The sequence below is a fragment of the Alosa alosa genome, chromosome 9, assembly GCF_017589495.1.
Source record: "Alosa alosa isolate M-15738 ecotype Scorff River chromosome 9, AALO_Geno_1.1, whole genome shotgun sequence".
NCBI lineage: Eukaryota > Metazoa > Chordata > Actinopteri > Clupeiformes > Clupeidae > Alosa > Alosa alosa.
Genome location: NC_063197.1, coordinates 20,953,758 through 20,975,099, shown reverse-complemented (window position 1 = coordinate 20,975,099; position 21,342 = coordinate 20,953,758). Strand labels below are relative to the sequence as shown.

The 21,342-nt window shown below is 45.1% G+C and overlaps 1 protein-coding gene across 1 annotated transcript in view; it reads right to left on the bottom strand.

Annotated features, from left to right (window-relative positions):
- The window catches only part of oca2 (oculocutaneous albinism II), an 86,215-nt gene that overhangs the window by 33,567 nt on the left and 31,306 nt on the right, over positions 1-21,342 (bottom strand). The window contains exons 15-18 of the mRNA XM_048252750.1: positions 15,844-15,976; positions 9,364-9,511; positions 7,623-7,680; positions 7,164-7,272 (exon numbers count right to left, since the gene is read on the bottom strand). Coding sequence (XP_048108707.1) covers positions 7,164-7,272; positions 7,623-7,680; positions 9,364-9,511; positions 15,844-15,976 — 448 coding nt within the window. The remainder of the gene's footprint in view (positions 1-7,163; positions 7,273-7,622; positions 7,681-9,363; positions 9,512-15,843; positions 15,977-21,342) is intronic.

Below are 21,342 nucleotides of genomic sequence, written 5' to 3'. Positions count from 1 at the left end.
ACACACACACAAACACAAACAATCATGCATAGCTCAGACACACCCACCCTCACACACAGACACACACACACACCCACTGGAATGAAGTGTCAACTCCATCTGAGTCTCTATTAGAGCCTTCTCATCCACTGCTGCAGCACCTAATAGTCCCCCCCTCTCTCACACACACACACACACAGCCACTCATATCAGACTGCTATAGACAGTATCCGGAGAGTAGACAACTTTCACAAAGATTTTGTCTCTTCTACTGTGAAGATATACCATGTTGTCAGTGGACACCAATCTCTCTCTCTCTGTGTGTGTGTGTGTGTGTGTGTGTGTGTGTGTGTGTGTGTGAGAGAGAAAGTCAGTGAGTGAGAGAGACTCTAAAACTACCCTAATGAGGTACTGTATATGAGTAGGTAGGAGTCTATGTGTTGAAAGTCACCTAACAGTATGTGTGTGTGTGTGTGTGTGTGTGTGTGTGTGTGTGTGTGTGTGTGTATGAGCATATATAACCTGCCTAATCATATGTGTTAGTGGACATGAGTGTGTATGTGTGTGTGTGTGTGTGTGTGTGTGTGTGTGTGTGTGTGTGTGTGTGTGTGTGTGTATGTTTGTGTTTAAATACAGTTAACGAGATAATGGGGTGGAAAGTAAATGGGTTGGATGACATCCGTTCCCACCTCTGCACCAGTGACTAAGACAGAGGGAACTGAGAGAGAGAGAGAGAGAGAGAGAGAATAGAGAAAAGAGAGAGTGAGAGCAGACTGCCAACTGGATTCCACAGCACCACCTCCCCGATGATCTAAAGCTTAATAAATATAAATAGTATTGTGATGATGATGTTTACTTTTCTACGCAAGTGTGAGCCCTTCAGCGTGCTGTTCGGCTCCTGAGGTGGTATGGGGGGAATGATGGTGTGTGTTTAGATGGCCTTCCGTTGCTTCAAAATATTTCTCCAAATGCCCTGATAATTTACCTATTTGATGAACACACACAAACAAGTGACATACTTAGCCACTTCTAGGCTGACTTTTTATGACAACAGTACGATACAACATAAACAGTAGTCTTATATCAAAGCCTATTGTCATTTTTAGTCAATAACTAGTTAAAAACAATTCTATGAGAAAAACAATTCTACGAAAGGTTGGAGACAACCACACAAAATTGCATAAATGAAATCCAAATTCAATAATTATGATACATCAGCGGGAACACATTTTTAGTCGAGTCTGGTGCAGTAAGAAAAAAATCAGTCTCTGTTGAACACAGCACCAGACTCATTATCAAAATAGGAAATGTTCTTTCCATAATGGCCATATTGCGGAGAGTACATATTGTAGCTATTAAAGTTTTTTCCAAATGGCTTACATAGAGTTTTCTGAGTGGCCACTAATACCCAGGTACATCACCATTAATGAGACAGGTGATGCAGAGCAAAATCTGGTAAAGTTGCATCCTATTTAGTAGGGTGTCACGATTTCGATTTTATATCGAAATCGATCAAAATTACATCTCAATCTCGAACTTCGAACTCAAAAGTAGAATCGATGATGCAGCCAACCCCCCAATGTCACATCCAGCATGTATGCCAAGACGCACAAATGCACATGCACCTGCTGAACTGTGAGGTCAACACTCTAATTTTAGGCTGCAGCCAGTTAAAATCTTTCTTTTACTGTCTATGGTTAAAATATACATATCAACCTACCGAAATCGAAGCCCCTTTTGCTACTCTGAAATCACCTGTGTGGAAGTATTTTGTCATTCATTCACGTCAATTAACACTAACTTAGCCTAATCAACTTATCAAGTGAAGATTATAGTTAAAGTCCAAAATTACTTTAAGGCTTAAATTGCATATTGATAAGTACATATTCCATGAACACTAACCCTGGGTCTCTTCGGAGTGCGCTGAAACAATCAAATTATCATTCTGTGCTGTTTCATTTCACCATGTTCACGTCTCTGTTTAGCCTAATGCTTGTTCTGTTTACATTACAACCTCGTGGTTGGAACAATTTCAAAATAAAAGCCCCCCGAAACAGAAAAGGAAAAGGCCAAAAAAAGTAAATAATAAGGAGTGCAGTAATAGTAATATTAAAAAAAAGATCGAAAATCGAATCGAATCGTAACTTTAAAATCGAAAATTAAATCGAATCGAGGATTTGGAGAATCGTGACACCTCTACTATTTAGTGACTCTATTAATAACGCCATTTTCCAGACATTTCCAAAATGTCAACGACTGAAATTTGTTACTCAAAAAAAGTCTGCAAGCCATTTCCTGGAATGACTGACAGGCACTTCAACTCAAAGAAGAGGCTGTTTTGAAAGGCCAGGGGAGAAAGAGACATTGCAGAGAACTGGCAGATGTGCTGCTGAAATAGAAATAGAAAGAGACTGAAGAGAGTGAAGGTCACCGCAACCCATTTCTCTTCTTCGGAAACTGTACGCATGGAGAGGGGAAAAAATAACATTTGTTGAGTGCATAGAAGGTCTATGACTTTGATAAAGTTACAGCATGTGTTTAGATTTACTAATCAATGCAACATCCGACAGCTTGGATGGGGCTGTTGTTTTTTGAATTGCCATGCATCGGCTTTGTTCCAGATTAAAGCTGATGTTCCCAGGTGGAGCTGTCCATTCTCTGTGTTGACTGATTCCCTGTCTGAGCAGCGTTAAGTGAAAGCTAATTACCTTGTGCTGATGAGGATCCCTCTCTCCCATCTGCACCCCCCTCTCACTAACTCACTCACTCACGGGCAGCACTGGAAGGCTCGTCTCTAATGGGTCCGCTTATAATACCGCGGCAGCCGGACCCGACCGGATTGGGGCTTTAGTCATACCCAAACCCACATCCGCCTCAGCAGATAGCCACGGGCTCTGATTTCAATCAGCCACATGGCTCCCTCTGCCTAATTTACCACTGATCAGATGGAGTCAGGGTGGCATCCCGTTGAGAGAGAGAGAAAGAGAGAGAGAGATAGAGGGATAAAAGGAGAGAGAGAGAACATGGGGGAAAGGATAGAGCGAGAGGTAGAGAGAGAAAGAAAGTGGGGGAGAGAGAAAGTAATAGAGGCGAGGGAAAGTGTGGGAGAGATAGAGGGATAGAGAGAGAGAGAGAGGGATAACTGGGGAGGAAGTGGGAAAGAAAGGGAGTGGTAGAAATCGTATCTGCCCAAGCCCGGTCAGTTTAATCAAACACTCATTCCGCTGCCGGGCACTGCTGGTTCTTTAACACATATTCCGGTCCGCAAGATTGCAGCTGGCTCCCGTCAGAGCAGCCCCATCCAAATGACCGGCGGCCTCTGGGAAGAAAGGCGAGACTGAGCGCGCGCACCTCCAGGCCAAATCTGATTAAACAGGTGAGCGCTGATGATTGCCTCCGGGAAATCAGTTCACAAATGATGAACACCCAGGAAGGCGAGAAGAGAGGAGGAGGAGGAGGAGGAGGAGGAGGAGGAGGGAGGGAGGAGGAGGAGGAGGAGGAGGAGAAGGGAGAGGGAGGAGGAGGAAGAGAGGAGGAGGAGGAGGAGAAGGAGGAGGAGGAGAAGGAGAGAGGAGGAGGAGGAGGAGGAAGAGAGGAGGAGGAGGAGGAGGAGAAGGAGGAGGAGGAGAAGGAGAGAGGAGGAGGAGGAGGAGGAGGAGAAGAGATATTCTTCTTTTCTTATTCTTCTTATTATAAGTTTATTAGTACATATACTCTTTTGATCCCGTGAGGGAAATTTGGTCTGCATTTATCCCAATCCATGAATTAGTGAAACACACACAGCACACAGTGTACACACAGTGAGGTGAAGCACACACTAATCCCGACGCAGTGAGCTGCCTGCATCAACAGCGGCACTCAGGGAGCAGTGAGGGGTTAGGTGCCTTGCTCAAGGGCACTTCAGCCGTGCCTACTGGTCGGGGTTTGAACCAGCAACTCTTCGGTTACAAGTCTGAAGTGCTAACCAGTAGGCCACGGCTGCCCCTTATTATGGTTATTATCATAACCAATGATATTTATTATTATGGAGAAGCCAGCACAGGTTTCATAGGCAGGGGTGGTCGGAAATAAGAGAGAGAGTAGAGGTTTGAGAATATGACAAGAGAGGAGGCAGCAAAGATGATGGTAAACAGAGAGAGAGAGAGAGAGAGAGAGAGAGGGAGATAAAGGAGGTGGGAGGTCAAGGCTGTGGAAAAAAGGATAATAAAGGAGCCATTATGAATGGCAAATTACAGGGTAATGGTCAAATAGAAACTAAAATTGGCAAAGCACAGCTAGTTGTCATGTCACCAAAAACACTATTGTGTACAGTGCAAGTGCAGATACTTATATGGGCAAACAAACAAAAGCATACACAAACACACCACACAACACATACACACACATACACACACACACAGACACACAAAGACTCTCAAACACTCTCTCTCCCGCTCACACACACACACACACACACACACACACACACATACACAGACAGAAATACAAAGGTGTTCATGTACAGTACCTCAATTCCTCTCTCTCAAACACTCTCTCTCTCACACACACACACACACACACACACACACACACACACACACACACACACACACACACAAAGTCAATACAAAAGTTCTACAAAAGAATTCTGGTAAACAAAAGCCATAGTTGGCAGAAGGAGAGCCACTTTTTGAGAAGCACTGATATTTCCCTATGGCTGCCTGTTTAACTGTGAGACTGTGAGAGAAACAACGAAGAAAAAAATACACCATGGAACCAAGAGAACGAGAGAGAGAGAGAGATAGAGAGAGGAAAGAACAGAAGAGAGGAAGGGAGACAGAGGTAAAAGAGGAATGCAATTAAAAAAGCATTCGGAGAGAGGATGGTGCGCATTTTCTGATGGGCCCATTCATCATATGCAAAGACAACAGTGTTCAGCCGAGCGGCGCGTCGTTTCGCGTCTCGGCGCAGTGCATCCACTACCACTAGCGCCGTCGTCTCGTCACGCTTGTTTATCTAAAACACCCATGTGTTCATCTCCCCTGTGCTTGAGCCATGCAGCGGCGCCACTGGGTGCTGTGCTCCGTGGACAGCCAGATGAAGTAAGTGGCCTACTGTTCCCTGGAGGGTCCGGGCCGCACCATTTCTGTTCCCCCAACGCACTTATAAATAACGCTGGCTTTGCCAGAACAATGTGTGCAATTCATTATCAGTGACTTTGAATTATTCATCACTCATCGTTAAAGAAGCATTTAAATGCATATTTTACATTGTATTCTATGACAATTCATCATGCTGTGATATTTGGCCCTTCGGTAATAGATAACACTGAATGAAACACTCCCTGAACTGGTATTGTCTCGCTCTACAAAGTAAGTAGCACATGGGATGTTGTTTTTTTAGCTGAACTGGGTGTATATTGTTGGAATACAGATGACTCACCGGTGTCTCTTTACTTTTAATTGGGTGCTTTGTTGACATCTCTAAAGTTTTCCAGGTTAAAAACTCAGCAGACTTTTACAGGCATTCAAATAACTATGATTGCTGCTTGTACATGATTGATACCACACTCACTAAACGACTCAGACAATCACAAGCACAGTTTACCTGCCTGTTATATTCGCATTAAGAAAAGCTGTCATCACTCACAACAGCCGAATATGTGAATATTTTCCCAGAATTCAGTGCTGAGGGGGAAATTTCAATGTCTGTTCAATTCGCACCGGATAGCGTATGCTAGGATACTCATTGGTGCCACGCTGACCTGCACCCGTCATCACATTAAATGATTAATTGATCACGGTGTATTAAAGGGCAAATTAAATCTGCCTGTGTCAACCTAATGGCGTTTTAATGGTGCCCCATTTCCACAACATCTTCACCCGGCCAAAAGGCCACGACGGGCAGCCGGGGGCCACTGACCAAGCGGCGCACGCGGTAATGAGGCAGGGCGAGCCGCGCCCGCACGCGTGTGCTCACGTTTCGGACAGGACGAATGGATGGCTGGCTGGCTGACCAGCTGAGTGATCAAGAGAGGGAGCGGACAGCGCTAGCTTAATTAACGCCATGGGGAGGGGTGAGTGGGCGCTTGCACCTGTGATAAAGGGAGCGTGTCATTAATTCACAGACTGAGCATCACACGCACTGGACCAGGTGGAGGGGATTTTAAAACACACACACACACAGGTCACCTGCCAGACATACAGGTGCATGCAAGCGTGTGTGTGTGTGGGGGGGGGGGAACCCATTCATCAGTTTACAGTGACTTCATTCATCCATTACACCAATCGATCACTCCTCACAAACTGAACCACATTCATGCAGCTTGGATTTCTGTAGTTAACATTCTTAAAATTTTCCGACAGCATACACACTCTCCTGCACATGCGACGGACTGAAATTACAAATAAAAACAGTTGTCCATTCATTACATCCCTTGACTGACCGGGCTTATATTCCGCTACAGGTTAACCATGAGAGTGCACTGCGTAGATGAGAATTAATGGGGGGAAGAAACCTGGTAGGACCACAGGGCACCAAACACATATGGTTCAGGGAAACAGATTAGAAGGTGGACAGCTCATAGTTTATTTATCATCCTGATTACCATGTTTGCTTCCTCCCTTCCTGTTGCATTTAGGGGGGCCAAAAATACTATTTTTTCCTCACACAGGGCCCAGCTGAGAACAATTACATAGCAAACAGCAGCCTTTATGCCACCATATCACAGCTGAGCTTTCATATAGCTGAACCGATTAGCATAGCTTTGGTTTTCTTCCCTCTTATTTCATTGTTTCTGAAGCCAATCTACAGTATTGTACAATGACAAGGAGGAGCCCTTCCACAATGGAGACAGAGCTCATTTCATTTAATTTCTTTCCGGCGAAGAGATGAAATATATAAATATTTGACAGGTCTAAAAGCAGTGCGGTATCTGTAATTTTGCGTTTGCGCGTCTTTGTGAGCCCATTATTCCGACTCAACATCTGACAACGGCAGAGGGAAGTGGGAGTGTATAATTACACTGGAAAGCCTATAACTAGCCTGTAAAAACAATACTGCTGCAACTTAATCATCTATTTATCTTTCTTTCCTTCTTTCTTCCTTCCTTTCTTCCTTCCTTTCTCTTCATCTTTCCCTTTTCCCCTCTCTCTCTCGTTATCTCCATCTTTCATTCAAAATTACATAGAAGGCCAAGTACTTACCCAGATCAAGATGAATGCCAGAGAAGAAGGAGTTGAGAAAGAACATGAGGATGACAACAGCGAGGACGGACACACACTTGACCAGGAGAACCTTGTCAGTTATCTTGTGCTGTTGGAGGCCGATCAAATGCACATTTGGACTGATTAATACTCTTTGACTGCACGTATGTCACCCTAAAAGCATGGTCAAGGCAAGACAACACTCACTGTGTTATGCAGTCAATATCAGTGCTGAAATGCCACTGTCAAGAGGGGTTACTGAAGGAGGTGTGAAGTGTGATCTGTACAATTCTGTGTGTGTGTGTTTTTTTATGTGTGTTTGTGTGTGTGTGTGTGTGTGTGTGTGTGTGTGTGTGTGTGTGTGTGTGTGTGTGTGTGTGTGTGTGTGTGTGAGAGAGAGAGAGAGAGAGAGAGGACTGAAAACGTTTGCACTCATCAGTATTAAATTCTTTATAATACCTTTTTCTGAAGCTCCTGAATATTGTGTTCCCAATTTTTGTCCTCCTGTGATATTTGCCTGCAAGAACAAGAACCCAATTTTAGCACTTTCCTTCATTACCGTGATGCCGTGACAACTTTACTGCTTACTGATGACTAGTACTTTCAACTTGAACTTTTGATTTGGCCTCCAGTGCAACATATTATTTGCAAGTATCAATTGCCTTGGTCTAAGCAAGACAAGATGCACTCTGTGTTGGAATTATTTCTAAGATTCATCATCATCATATTTTATTTTATATACACAGAAAAATAAAATAGTTGTGAGTGGATGCTGGGAGCGAAAGAACAAAAGGACTATGCAGTGATTACAGTTTTTCTCGATTGCTTTTACCTGCTTAAGTAAACTAGAACCCACTTGGTCTTCATCACTACTTTTTTTGCACAGCAGAAGTCATCTCTTGCTAATGTGTTCACACATTTTCATTGGGTTCACACATTTCTCACACCCTTTTGCAAAACAGTTAACACAGGTGTCATTCAAAAGCCCCAAACTCTATTGGTTTTCCCATGCTAAACAAAAAGAAAACATCTTTTCACAGGTGGTATAGATTCCTTGCATAAGTTTGAATCTCTGATACACCTGTGTGAAACTCCTTTGCACAATTCTTCAATCAGCAATCATTCATTATCCATAAGAGATGTCTGTTCTGTGTTGCTATTTGCAAGTATGGATCTAATGCACATTTAGACAAAGTACTGTATTCCCTATTTGGTGGAGAAAACAGTACAAAAGGTGCTTACTGTAGGTCTATTTCAATGAAAAATGACAAGTTGTAGTTCAATGAAATTTACTGTATCTTGCTAGGTATTTACTGTATGTCTTACATGGCAGTTACATCTTGGGAGGAATGAATAAATTATTTTTTTTATTCAGTACATTTTGTCTTTTCACAGTTTTGTTCTGATAGGCCTACCAGAAAAATGAGAAAGTAATGGAACAGACATAGCAAAAATGCTCATTTTGAGAATTAGATTTTGCATTTTGTTGTCCAGTGTGTAATGATTGATTAAAGAGTGTTTTTTAATTGGCAACAAGTTGTAGTGTTTGAAGGCAAGATTTGCTTTTGCTGCATGTTTTAAGTGTTTTGAGAGAGTAACAGCCTTTTGCAAGCAAAATGTGTCATTTTGTCCAGAGTGCTTTTGTTCAGAGTTGACACAGGTATCAAAATGATCGAGAAAAACTGTAAAATGGCAGCTTCTGCCCGTCGGCTACCTAACTCTCAGCCCCCAGCCACTGGAACGGGTCTGGACATTCATTCATTCATTTATGCAGGGTTTGTGGGGTTCAGGTGGAGTTGAGTAAGTGAGTGAGTGAGCGAGTGAGTGAGCGAGTTAGTGAGTGAGTGAGTGAGTGACTGAGTGAGTGACTGAGTGAGTGAGTGAGTGAGTGACTTAATGGATGGGTGAAACAGCAAGTCCATTACTGGGTGACTGAGTTAGTGAATGAGTGAGTGAGTGTATGAGTGAGTGCATGAGTGAGTGAGTGAGTGAGTGAGAGAGTGAGTGACTGAGTGGATGGGTGAAACAGTGAATCTATCCATTACTGGGTGACTGAGTGTGTGTGTGTGTGTGTGTGTGTGTGTGTGTGTGTGTGTGTGTGTGTGTGTGTGTGTGAGAGTAAGTGCAGGCCAGTGAGTGGGTAAATGAATGAACTAGTGGCCATCTGGGTGTGAAACGAGGGCCAGGGGGGCTGTCTCACCACTGGAAGGAGCGCAGCTGGCGGCGGAGCAGGTTCTCCAGGTTGTGCACCTTCTGCGTGAGCAGGCGCTTGACGGCCGTCTCTTCGCGGCTGGCAGGGTTGATGCGCTGAGCCGTCTGCTTCCACACCAGGATTTCATGCTTCAGCTCTGCAGGGGTGGGGGTTGGGGCAGCAGCAGCGTTCAGTATGTGATTCATGTACTCCCATCCCCCCCTCCCACACACACACACACACACACACACACACACACACACACACACACACATGCACACATCCAACACCACCAACTTCACAACGCACAGGGCCACGGGGAGGGTGGGCAGAGGAAGGGAGTGGAGCTCAGCTGGAGGGACTACCACATGGTTTGAGTGTGTGTGTGTGTGTGTGTGTGTGTGTGTGTGTGTGTGTCTGTGAGTGTGTGTGTGTGTGTGTGTGTGTCTGTGAGTGTGTGTGTGTGTGTGTGTGTGTGTGTGTGTGTCTGTGAGTGTGTGTGTGTGTGTGTGTGTGTGTGTTTGTGTGTGTGTGTGTGTGTCTGTGAGTGTGTGTGTGTGTGTGTGTGTGTGTGTGTGTGTGTGTGTGTGAGTGTGTGTGTGTGTGTGTGTGTGTGTGTGTTTGTGTGTGTGTGTGTGTGTGTGTGAGTGTGTGTGTGTGTGTGTGTGTGTGTGTGTCTGTGATGTATGTTTGTGTGTGTGTGTGTGTGTGTTTGCATGAGTGTGTGTGTGTGTGTGTGTGTGTGCATAAGTGTGTGTGTGTGTGTTTGTGTGTGTGCTTGTGTGTGCTTGTGTGTGTGTGTGTGTGTGTGTGTGTGTGTGTGTCTGTGATGTATGTTTGTGTGTGTGTGTGTGTGTTTGCATGAGTGTGTGTGTGTGTGTGTGTGCATAAGTGTGTGTGTGTGCTTGTGTGTGCTTGTGTGTGCTTGTGTGTGCTTGTGTGTGTGTGTGAGAGAGAGAGAGAGAGAGAAAGAGAGAGGAGGTGAAGGCGTGTGTGCAGTGTGGAAGCGTGAGGGATTTTGCCGGAAGCTTTGACGCATGTGCTTGGTTATGCGTGAAATTTACAACAGGAGTGACGCTAGTTTTTTTTTTCCTTTTTCCATTTTTTTTTATTTCTTTTTTTTATAAATGACTCTGCCTTCCTGTTTATGAAGTCGTGCTGCTGCAGCTCGGAATATGGAGGAGAGGAGTCCTGGCTGGTTGTTTGCTTTATGAGTTTGTTTATGTGTGATTTGCGACCAGCGGTGGTCGCCGTTAGTTCGGTAATGAAGCGTTTAAGTCCGCAGGCACGAGCTCATCTCTGGCACACAGACAGACAGACAGACACACACACACACAAACACACACACACGGATGATGGCCCTGCTGTGGAGGAAAAGCCGTTTTCGATTGACCAAGGCCCCCCACGGGCACGGGTTCTAATCCTTACCGCAGGTGGCGTGGACCGCCAGAGCAACAGTGAAGGAAGAGACGCATGTACGCACACAGACGCCATCCGGGGCAGTTTTCTCTCCCGCATCGTGCTCCCACCCCCTGCACCCCTGCTGCTCACTGTCATACAGTTCCTCTGCGGCTTTACAGGGGATATAATTATTGGCAGAAAAACACACTGTTAACGAATCGGTGCAATTATAGAGCACGACGAGGTGCCCCTCAGAAGTGATATGGGCGCAGCTGCCAGGGTCACTATGTGCTGGGGACGACTAAGCAGGCACTGGGGAGAGGGAGGGGGGGTGGTTCCTCCGGGCTGGGCTTTATGGATTTAGTATTGGACTGGCATCGAGCAAGCAGATGCTGCCCCTGTGGCACTGCCTCCGCTGTGGAAGACAGAAACCCAGTGCCAGGCCACTGAGGCACAATGACCACTGCTCAGGGTGCCCATCCGCCGCACGAGCATCCACCCTCGGAGTCCACAGGTGATCTCTTTCACTCTCATTCTCTTCTCAAATAATCCTCTGTGTCTCCTTCCCCACGCGCGTCCCCCACACCAACTAACATATACTTTCACAGCCCTAGTCTTATCTCTCAGCCAGGATTGGGAAAACGTCAGCCAATTCAATTAAATCTCAGGGTGGCTCAAATCAATTTAACCACGGCCTACACATATGGTGACCATCGCCAAGGTAGGTCTCTGTATTTAGATCAGGCATAAAAGAATATAACAAGTGGGTGAAATTTGAAAAAAACACATGGCAAGCGTTGTACGGGTTTCTTTTGTTCTGTGCTTTGTCAGAAGGCATGACAGACAGACAGACCAGAGGCAGTGAGACAGATGAAGAGACAGACAGACAGACTTCTGAGGCCGTTCTGTGACTCCGCATTAACTCATTCTTCAGTTCCTAAGACCACAAACCTTGCTTTACTGAATAGTAGTCACACAGTGGAATTACATGGCGTTTAAGGAAGAGAAACCCTCCTTTCATGTATTAATTGTCAAACGAGATTTTTCCATGGTATTTCTGATTCCCATTAAATGCAATGAATTTCCTGCTTCGGGGAAATGTCAGTGTCATAACAACACAAAAGCTTGATTGCAATAATAGAGACTTTATGGTGTGCAGCGGGGTTGTGACAGCACTAGGGCCCATGCTATTGTCAGGTATGCCGTCAAAGGCTCCAATATGATGTGGTCAGTTAAGGGGGTGCCTTAAAGGAAATTAATTTAATTAAGTCAACAAAGGCACACACACATCCCTGGCACATGTTTGGTGCTGGACAGAAAATCCACTTTCTAGTCTGCTCCCAAACTCATTTAATGGTATTTTACCCCCGTGTGTGAATCTCTTGAGATCTCTTCTGGAGGAGGTTCATTTTAGTGCAGTATTTCAGTATGCACAGAATCAATGTCATACTGTACCATGTGACAGCAATGTCATAACATACGAGTTACACAAAGAAGTACATTAAGAGTTTAAAATGTTCACAGCATCACCAAACTAAATTCTCATCTGGACTGAGACCTACGGCACGGTGGGATATAAGAAGTGCGGTGCTACGGTGAGGTGATATGACCAGGGAGGACATCTCGAGGTGAGAGGCGTGTGCGTGACTAAGAGGGAGGGTCAGCCTGCGGTCAGCCTGCGGTCACTGTAGTTGAGTTCTTTTAGCACCCTCACACCACCACTGTGCTTCAGCTGTGAGGAATGAGGATCTCTCACGGAGACACAGCAGAGAGTCCTACGAGTCCTGGCCTACAGTATGAACAGAGAGAGCACAGAAACGTCCACTGCCACCACAGGAAATCAGCTCTCCTCTCTGCGGTGCATTCCTCTCAATTAGATACACATGTGCTCGACTGGGTTCATGCATATGCATATGCCTGATACACAGCTGACATATAGAGCATGTGTCTGTGTGTGTGTGTCTGTGTGTGTGTGTGTGTGTTTGTGTGTGTGTGTGTGTGTGTGTGCGCCTGTGTGTGTGTGCGTGTGTGTGTGTGTGCGTGTGTGTGTGTATGTGTGTTTTGTGTGTGTGTGTGTGTGTGTGTGTGTGTGTGTGTGTGTGTTCTGTGTGTGTGTGTGTTCTGTGTGTGTGTGTGTGTGTGTGTGTGTGGGTGTGTTTTGTGTGTACATGTACATGTGTGTATGTATGGACATACGCATATAACAACAACCCATTTTTAGAAACTCTCCTCTTTTTTCAAAGGTGTCAATGACTAAGTCTTCATGGTCATGCAGGGCTGGATCTAGGTGTGATGATGGTAATCACCAGCCTGTGAAAAGACACTGCTGAGTGGTGGATGATGGGAGATACAAGGTTGTGTTGCATAAACAAACAAAAAGGGCCCCACTGTGACAATTAGGCTCTAAGCCAGTGTTTCTCAAAGTGTGGTCCGGGGACCACTGGAGGTCCGCAAGCTATCCCAAGTGGTCCGCGAGAAGACATGATAAAATATAATATAGATGAGTTGTTTGCAATATTGAACCAACTTGTATGTAAATCCAAACAGTTCTGCAACACTGCCTATGTAAGCTATGCCAGTTTAAATCATATGAATCCTCTGACACAATAAACAAGGTGCAAAGACAATAAGCAAGGTGGTTCATTGAGTAGGCCTATTGTGTAATATACTGTTGAAGTAGGTCTACTCTTTTTTTTAGCTAGGTGGTCCGTGAGTTTTATTAGTTTAGTGGTCCTTGGTCTGAAAAAGTTTGAGAAACACTGCTCTAAGCACATGCGTGGGTGTAATGAAAGAATTATGACGCTTGTTTCCGAGCGCTGGACATCTATGGACAAGGACAATGCTTTTATGGAGGCTTCTGGTGGTTCTTTTGAGGCCATCCTTTAGATAGGTCAAGCTCGCTCTCGAGGAGACTTCCCCATTGTCTGTAGCTTTCTCTTTAAGTAGGTCAATATGATGATAATGTCAACAAGTTAAGAGGTGACAGATAATCAATATTGTCAAGAAACCTCTAAACAAGTGCATGGTGCAGATTATAACTGAGATAAACATAGGAGTTATCTAAAAGTGAATAAGTGATTTAGATGAGAAGTTCAGCCTAAAGGGCCGTTCACACCAGGAACGATAACAATAACTATAACGATAACTGTAACTATAACGATAACTATAATGATAACTATAGCTATAACGATAAAAGCGTCCACTCCACACTGACCAATGATAAGGAAAGTCTTTTTGTGTTGATGAATGTGATGGCTAAAATTTGATTGGCTGTCAGCTTTTTATCGTTTTCAAAATCATTCTGAAAGTGATCCCGAACAATATGGTTCTTCATGTCGTTCTAGTTATAGTTTATGTGTGGGCGTTAGGGCTGGGCGATATGGCTGAAAACTGTATCACGATATAAGTATGTCATATCAGTCGATATCGATAATTTTTTTTTTTTAAATGTATTTCAGATAAGGACCAGAAGAAAAAAAAGTTCAATTTAAACACTTTTATTTTAAACTTAACCTTTTTCTGTTATCACCTCAGTTATCAATCAAAGCAAACAGGGAAAAGAAATAGCAACACAATCATGAAAAACACTCAAATAAATAAATGTGCATGTGTGCAATGTGTGCAAATATTGTAAACAAAGTAGCTTAATTTTACGGAGCCCCTAAGGGGACTTTCATGTGAAAAGGTTTTGGGTGCGCACACAAAACTTTCATGTGCTCACGTGAAACTTTCATGTGCGCACATGAAAGTTTCACGTGCGCACATGAAAGTTTCAGGTGAGCGCATGAAAGTTTCAGGTGAGCCCATGAAAGTGTCCCGTGAGCACATGAAACTAAACTTTAGATTTGTTTTTGCTCATGTCCCCTTAGGGGTTCCGTATAATTTGCTACTGGTTAGACAGTTTCCCCACGTTTGTTTAAGTTTGAAAGGAATACTCTTTCTCCTTGGGACAGGACCGTTTGAGTCTTGGAAAATACTTTTCCATTTGCATCGGGATTGAGATGATTAGAATTTATCAGTCAATTTGAATGCAACAGTTTTGAACAAATTCGTGCAGCGTGCTAATGATGCTATCCGGATTTAATAGCAATTTAGCTAGTCGTCTTCCACGATTATGAATGTTTGGGTTACATGTGCATGCTGAGGAGGGATGCGCCTGTTGAGAGGGAGAGAGAGAGAGAGAGAGAGAGAGAGAGAGAGTGCACGGGGCAAGGACTCATTGAGAGTCTGTGTTGAGGTAGGCCTACTTCTATCACCTACTCTGGTAGAGTTGCACATACTAGCTACAATGCAAGATATTTTTAGACTATATATTTATGGACAACGTAAGGCGGGAGGTGTGTGTTGCTTTTAATTGTCGAATGTTCTAGCGAACATATTTTTTATTGATATCGAGTACATGTCTATTGCGATACATATCGCTATCGTTTTATCGCCCAGCCCTAGTGCACGTCATCATTCATATATTACAAAATATGTATTTGTATGTATGTATTTTGGCAAGTAAATTTTAAACTGCTACAACAAAATTCCCAGATATTCCATGACTTTGCCCCAAAAATAAACAAATTCCCTGACTTTCCATGTCTGGAATAGACTTTCTAAAATCTCATGATCTTCCAGAAATTCCATGTCCCGTGGGAACCCTATAAAACCCTCATTTGCTTTCCCACATAGTAGCTGATGCCAAATCAGGCCCAGATCAGAGACAGACCCATCAGCCTAGAGCGTTACAGCAAAGACAGGTAAGTCTGGCTCTTTCACAACACAACACAGCGGGAATGTGACACTGACTGTGGCTGTGGGGACATCGTGGAAGTAGCTATTGTGAAGAGGACAAGTACCTACGGAGAGGCATTGTACATTCTGTGTCTGACATTTTGAATGGAACAAGTTGAATTTTTTTTTTGTTTTTGTTTTTCTGAAAGCTTTACGTCATGAGGTCAGTCAGAGGGCCCAATTGACATGATTGCTGCCGAGGGAGCAATTTGTACAAATACCTCATAGTCCTGATCAATACAATCACATGCATTTAAGTCCCTTCCCTCCATCATCACCAGAACACACAAATGGATTAAAGTGACTCACCGACAATCTCGATGGGCTCCTTGTTGTAGAGCTTTTTGTTCCAGTACAGCATGCGGAAGAATGGGAAGGAGGTCAGAAGTACCAGGCAGATGCCAAGGAACATGTAGCCAGTGAACCCAGCGAAATCAATCCCCTACAAAAGCATAAGGACGAGATTATTCACACTGCCTCTGCTCATCTTTATGTCTAATGTGTTTTTATCTCTCTTTCCATACACTGAAATACAGAGCAATAACATACCACAGACAATGCATATAACAGGATAGTTGATTTTTTTTTTCATAGCAGAGGATGGTGCGTGCGTGCGTGTGTGTGTGTGTGTGTGTGTGTGTGTGTGTGTGTGTGTGTGTGTGTGTGTGTGTGTGAAAGGCTTTGAGTCTCCATGGGGATTACCTCACAGGGATACGCTGGAGGCGCCTGCCTGCTACGCTTGTTTTGATATATAGGCCAGGATGTGCTGTTTGTCAGAAATGGACCACCTCTCCAAATAGACCTTATTTTATTCTGTCAGCTTCCCCTGGTGCCAGTGGTGTTTAGTGCCAGTGAATGTGTTGAAATGAGGCAGTGTGTAAAAGCAAACTTGTGGACTCACACACGCACGCGCACACACACACACACACACACACACACACACACACACACACACACACACACACACACACACACACAGGATGTTACACACAAGCTTAGCTCTGTAATAAAAGGTTCTGTGGACTGTTAAATATGTACATGCAATGGTAGTCGGATGCTGGTGATTGGATCCTTATTCAGTCATCTTCATACATGCAATAGTAATGGGATGCTGGTGACAGTATCCATAATCAAACTTAACCACATCCGGCTTGCCAGAGTTTGCAGATTTGATGGTATTAAGGGTGGTGGGAGGTTGATCAATCCATGTACAAATAACCTTTCTCTCTCTCTCTCTCTCTCTCTCTCTCTCTCTCTCTCTCTCTCTCTCTCTCTCTCTCTCTCTCTCTCTCTCTCTCTCTCTCTCTCTCTCTCTCTCTCTCATACCACCATAACATACCACCAAAGCCCTATCATCAAAACACAAGAGCAGCATATTGTGCAAGTACAAGTGTGTCCTGATGCATACATGCATACACAATGCATACACAATGCATGCATGCATACATGCATGCTTGAATTTCCCCTGGGGATCAATAAAGTATCTATCCTATCTATCTATCTATCTATCTATCTACAAACACAAACACAACCACAACAATAACAAAAGTGTCAGTCACAGCAATCTAACTAGGTCTGTTGGCATAAAGTCGAGATGTGTGCTTTCTAGATGTGTTAGTGTTAAAGCAAAAAAACAGCATACTAATGAACTGAGAAACAAAGTAAGAAGTGTGTGCGTGCACACACACAGAGAGAGAGAGAGAGAGAGAGAGAGAGAGAGAGAGAGACACATACATACACAATGCAATCCCCCGAGAGGCTGGCACCAAGTCAAGCTGATAATATTTTTCATTAAAACATCACTCCACTAAATACCCAAGAACCCCTCCACCTCCACCAATGAGCCAGTGCCACCCCAAGACCACACCCACTCTCCACCTTCCCCATCCACACCGCCCACCCCACTGTAGCTCTGCAGCCAGCCCAACCCAGTCTCAATCCACGCAGGCTCATTACTGCTGGCTGGCACAGTGTTAACGCTGGATAGGGCCACAGTGCACCAGGGCTCCGGTGCGCAGGAGGGTTTGGAGTGGGGGGCCTGGGTTGGGTATAGAGCATTGGATGTGTTTGCTGGCTGGCTTGCTGGCTGCCAGAGTGTACGTGCTGGGTAGGGCTACAGTGCACCAGGGGTATGGTGTGCCAGAGGATATGGTGCTACAGCTTGTCCTTACAGCATGGAAGCACCCGACTGTATATCGCTGAGTGCTCGCTGCCCACGCTGAATCTGTCAAATATGGCCGTCTATTGCGTCATATTTCTCGTTCAAAATTAGCAAAACGACGCAAGCATCAAAGAGAAAATGGAAACGGCCGTCTGACAGTTTTGCTCAAAACATCATGCCACATAACGCTGCACAGCACAGTGTCGCGTCACATCCTGTTAGGACTCTACAAACGCAAACAAAGTAATGCAACCAATTTTGTCGCTAAAGCTTGCTCGCATCGCATGCCGTTAGGACGTAGTGTTACGGGGTGAGTACAGTGCGTAGGGGGGGTCTGGTATGAGGGCGGTATGGGGTACGATACGTTCCTCCCGAAGAAGGAGAACTCCAGGCAGTAGTGTGTCGATGTTATGATGGCACTGATGCAAGCAGTGTGTAAATGAGGTCTCCCAGCTCCCCATCCTGTCAAACACAGACACACACACACACATACAGACACACAGACACAGACACACACAGCTGATTACTGAGAATCCAGGGCTCTCAGTGAATAAGGGCATCATATGGAAGTAGTACGCCCACAACGCACCAGCTTGGATCTGCATTTGATCTGTGACATACCAGGGCCACATCTGGGCCAGTTCTGTGCTTGAGTCGGTTTGCATCTCTGTGTTCGTGGCATCTCTCCCATCGGCATGCACGGTGCTCGCAGGCGAGAGTGGCAGCCAGACGTGGATGACATGGAGCCGGTGGCAATTGGGGGGGCGGGGAGGGGCAACAACATTTCAACAGCCACTGGCGACTTGTCTCGACTGACCCTCCTTGTCCCCTCCCCTTCCCCACAGAGGTCTCTGCAGATGGCCGAGGAGGAGGCCAACTGGCACCCTCACAGCTGGCCACAGCCCACCTCATCCACCCACCCCAATCCAACCAGGCAGAGCAAACAAACAAGGATTTGGGTGGGTGGGGGGGTGCACAAATAAACAATACAAACAAATAAATTAAAAAAGAGCTACCGGTCTTATCGGAGCGCCAGCATAACCCACCCAGCCACTGGGGCACAGCAGCTCTCCTTGTTGCCTCGGAAACGCCAACCAGGCTGCCCATGGCGACGCCGATGCAAAACGGGAAAGCACTGAGGCTGGACACACGCAAACACGACAAGACACCACCAGCTCTGCGCGCTCAACCCGACTCCCTCACCAAATAAAACAAGCACCCCCAATGATACACACCAACACTAATCATCTGAATCACAGTCATACAACATCCATTCAGCTCTCATTGAGTGTATACAACACACATCTGTAAATTAGAAGGTGTGTATTGTAGGAGTACCCTTTCTGTCATCTTCCAGACAAAGGTTGCACTGTTTCAGAGACATCTAATGCCGCTGGCCTGCATTAAGCTCCATCCTGATGCCTGATCCCCTCATTAGTATGGCAGGGAGCTTGCCATTAAAGCCCATTCACTCTAGCGGATTGAAGGGATGACTGTGGCTTAACCGCAGTCTTAGAGGCACCTTCGGCTACGGCAGGGTGAGCACTTTTCTCAACTAGCTATCAGCTAATCAGCATTTAAGAAGGTATATGGTGATAATATGGACACACACTAGTTTAGTTCCGAGGCACACTCAGAGGAAGAAGTCACACTGACACACACACACACGCACACACACAAATGAAGCGACATAGACATAGACACACAGCCATTGATACAAACACACACACACACACACACACACACACACACACACACACACACACACACTTATTTTTAGTTAAACTTATCTCATCTCTCATGCTGAGTATACACCAATTAAAGTTATCGGTCCAACAGCATCACATTGCAAACTTGCCATCCATATCATCCCACTCAGCATGCTACTCTGAAGCACACACATGGATATACACACACACACAAATACACACACACACACACACACACACACACACACACACAAAAAAACAAGAGTGGCAACATACACACGCTGCAAACACCCTCCACAGTAAAATCACAGCTGTATCACAAGCCTCAGCTGACATACATGCCTCGAGTGCCGTCCCTGTTTCAAGCTCTCGCCCGCGTCTTGCATCAGGATGCTTAAAGCCCCTCTCATACACACACACACACATATTCACACTCACACACACACACTCACACACACACACACACACACACACACACACACACACCCACCACTGCTCATGTTCCCCTAATACACTCCTGTTCAGGAACCAGCTGTAAGGCCGACTGAAGGAGCCTGAACCACAACATCCCACTCTGTGACTGACTGCAGTTCGGGCTACACTGAAAGCCAAACTGAGAGTACTGCACAGTGTCGCTAGAAAAAAAAAGAAATAGAACTCTTCTCTTTTTTTAGAAGTCTGCTCTCAGGTCTGGAGTAGACCATTCCATTGGTTATACTGGACATTAATTGCTTCACGATGCGGCCAACGAACGCTCTACTTCAGTTGCACGTCCGATGTAGACTGGCTGTCCATCTCACAACACCACATTAACATTACCATTCATTCATTCATCAGCCGGCACCTTTAGCCAAGGCAACTCAGTACAGTAGAGAGATGCTGTGACAGTGTGGTTCGCCATACCATAGCATTAGGCTGAATTTAACCATGCGTCCAATATCTATCTGTTCCTAATACAATTTGTGTGAGCTAGAGGAAGGGATTAATAAAATATATTTCTCTCTCCCTCTCCTTTTCTCTATCTATCTATCTATCTGTCTATCTATCTATCAGGCAATGACCCTGCATGGCTGTCCTGTACTGTGGAGAGGATTCAGGTTTACTACCTCACAGAGCTGGGTGGGGCAGCTGCTCTGGGAAGTGTGTGTGTGTATGTGTGTGTGTGTGTATGTGTGTGTGTGTGTGTGTGTGTGTGTGTGTGTGTGTGTGTGTGTGTGTGTGTGTGTGTGTGTGTGTGTATGTATGTATGTATGTATGTGCTTTGGAATGTGTATTGGGAGCACAGTAGCAGAGGCAGTGTTGTAAAGTTCACACCACTACTACAACAAAACCAAAAAAGACTCACTGTAGTAAATGCCAAGAACAGAGGGCCGCATGTTCATACAGTTCAAGAGTATCTTGAACAGACCTGCAGATAGCAGCTGTAGGTAATGGATATGGGCCCTGCGGAGAGTGTTTGTGCTGGTCGTTAGTGGGGAGAGAGGTCACTGCAGGTGGTGGACACTGGTGTGTGAGATTATTGACAGAGGCGGAACACTCACAGAGAGTGTGCTCTGTGTCATTGCTGGATTAGTATGAACATGCCTGTGTGCGGTGAAAACACACACCCTGTGCTATTATTGGGCTGCTGAGATGATGTTTTTCGTTCTGTTTAAACACACACACACACACACACACACACACACACACACACACGTCACACAATCACACATTCTCATTCACACACATACAGTACATGCATAGAACACATCCACTTGCACAGGCACTTACATATAAACACACACACACACACACACACACACACACACACTGTTCTCTTTATCTTGGGTGTGACGATTCCTAGAGCTCTTACTCATAGAACTCAATAACAGGCTCCCCATTTTCCTCATCTCCTACGGCCAACTATTAAACCACCAGTCATTTACCTGCCGGGCTGGA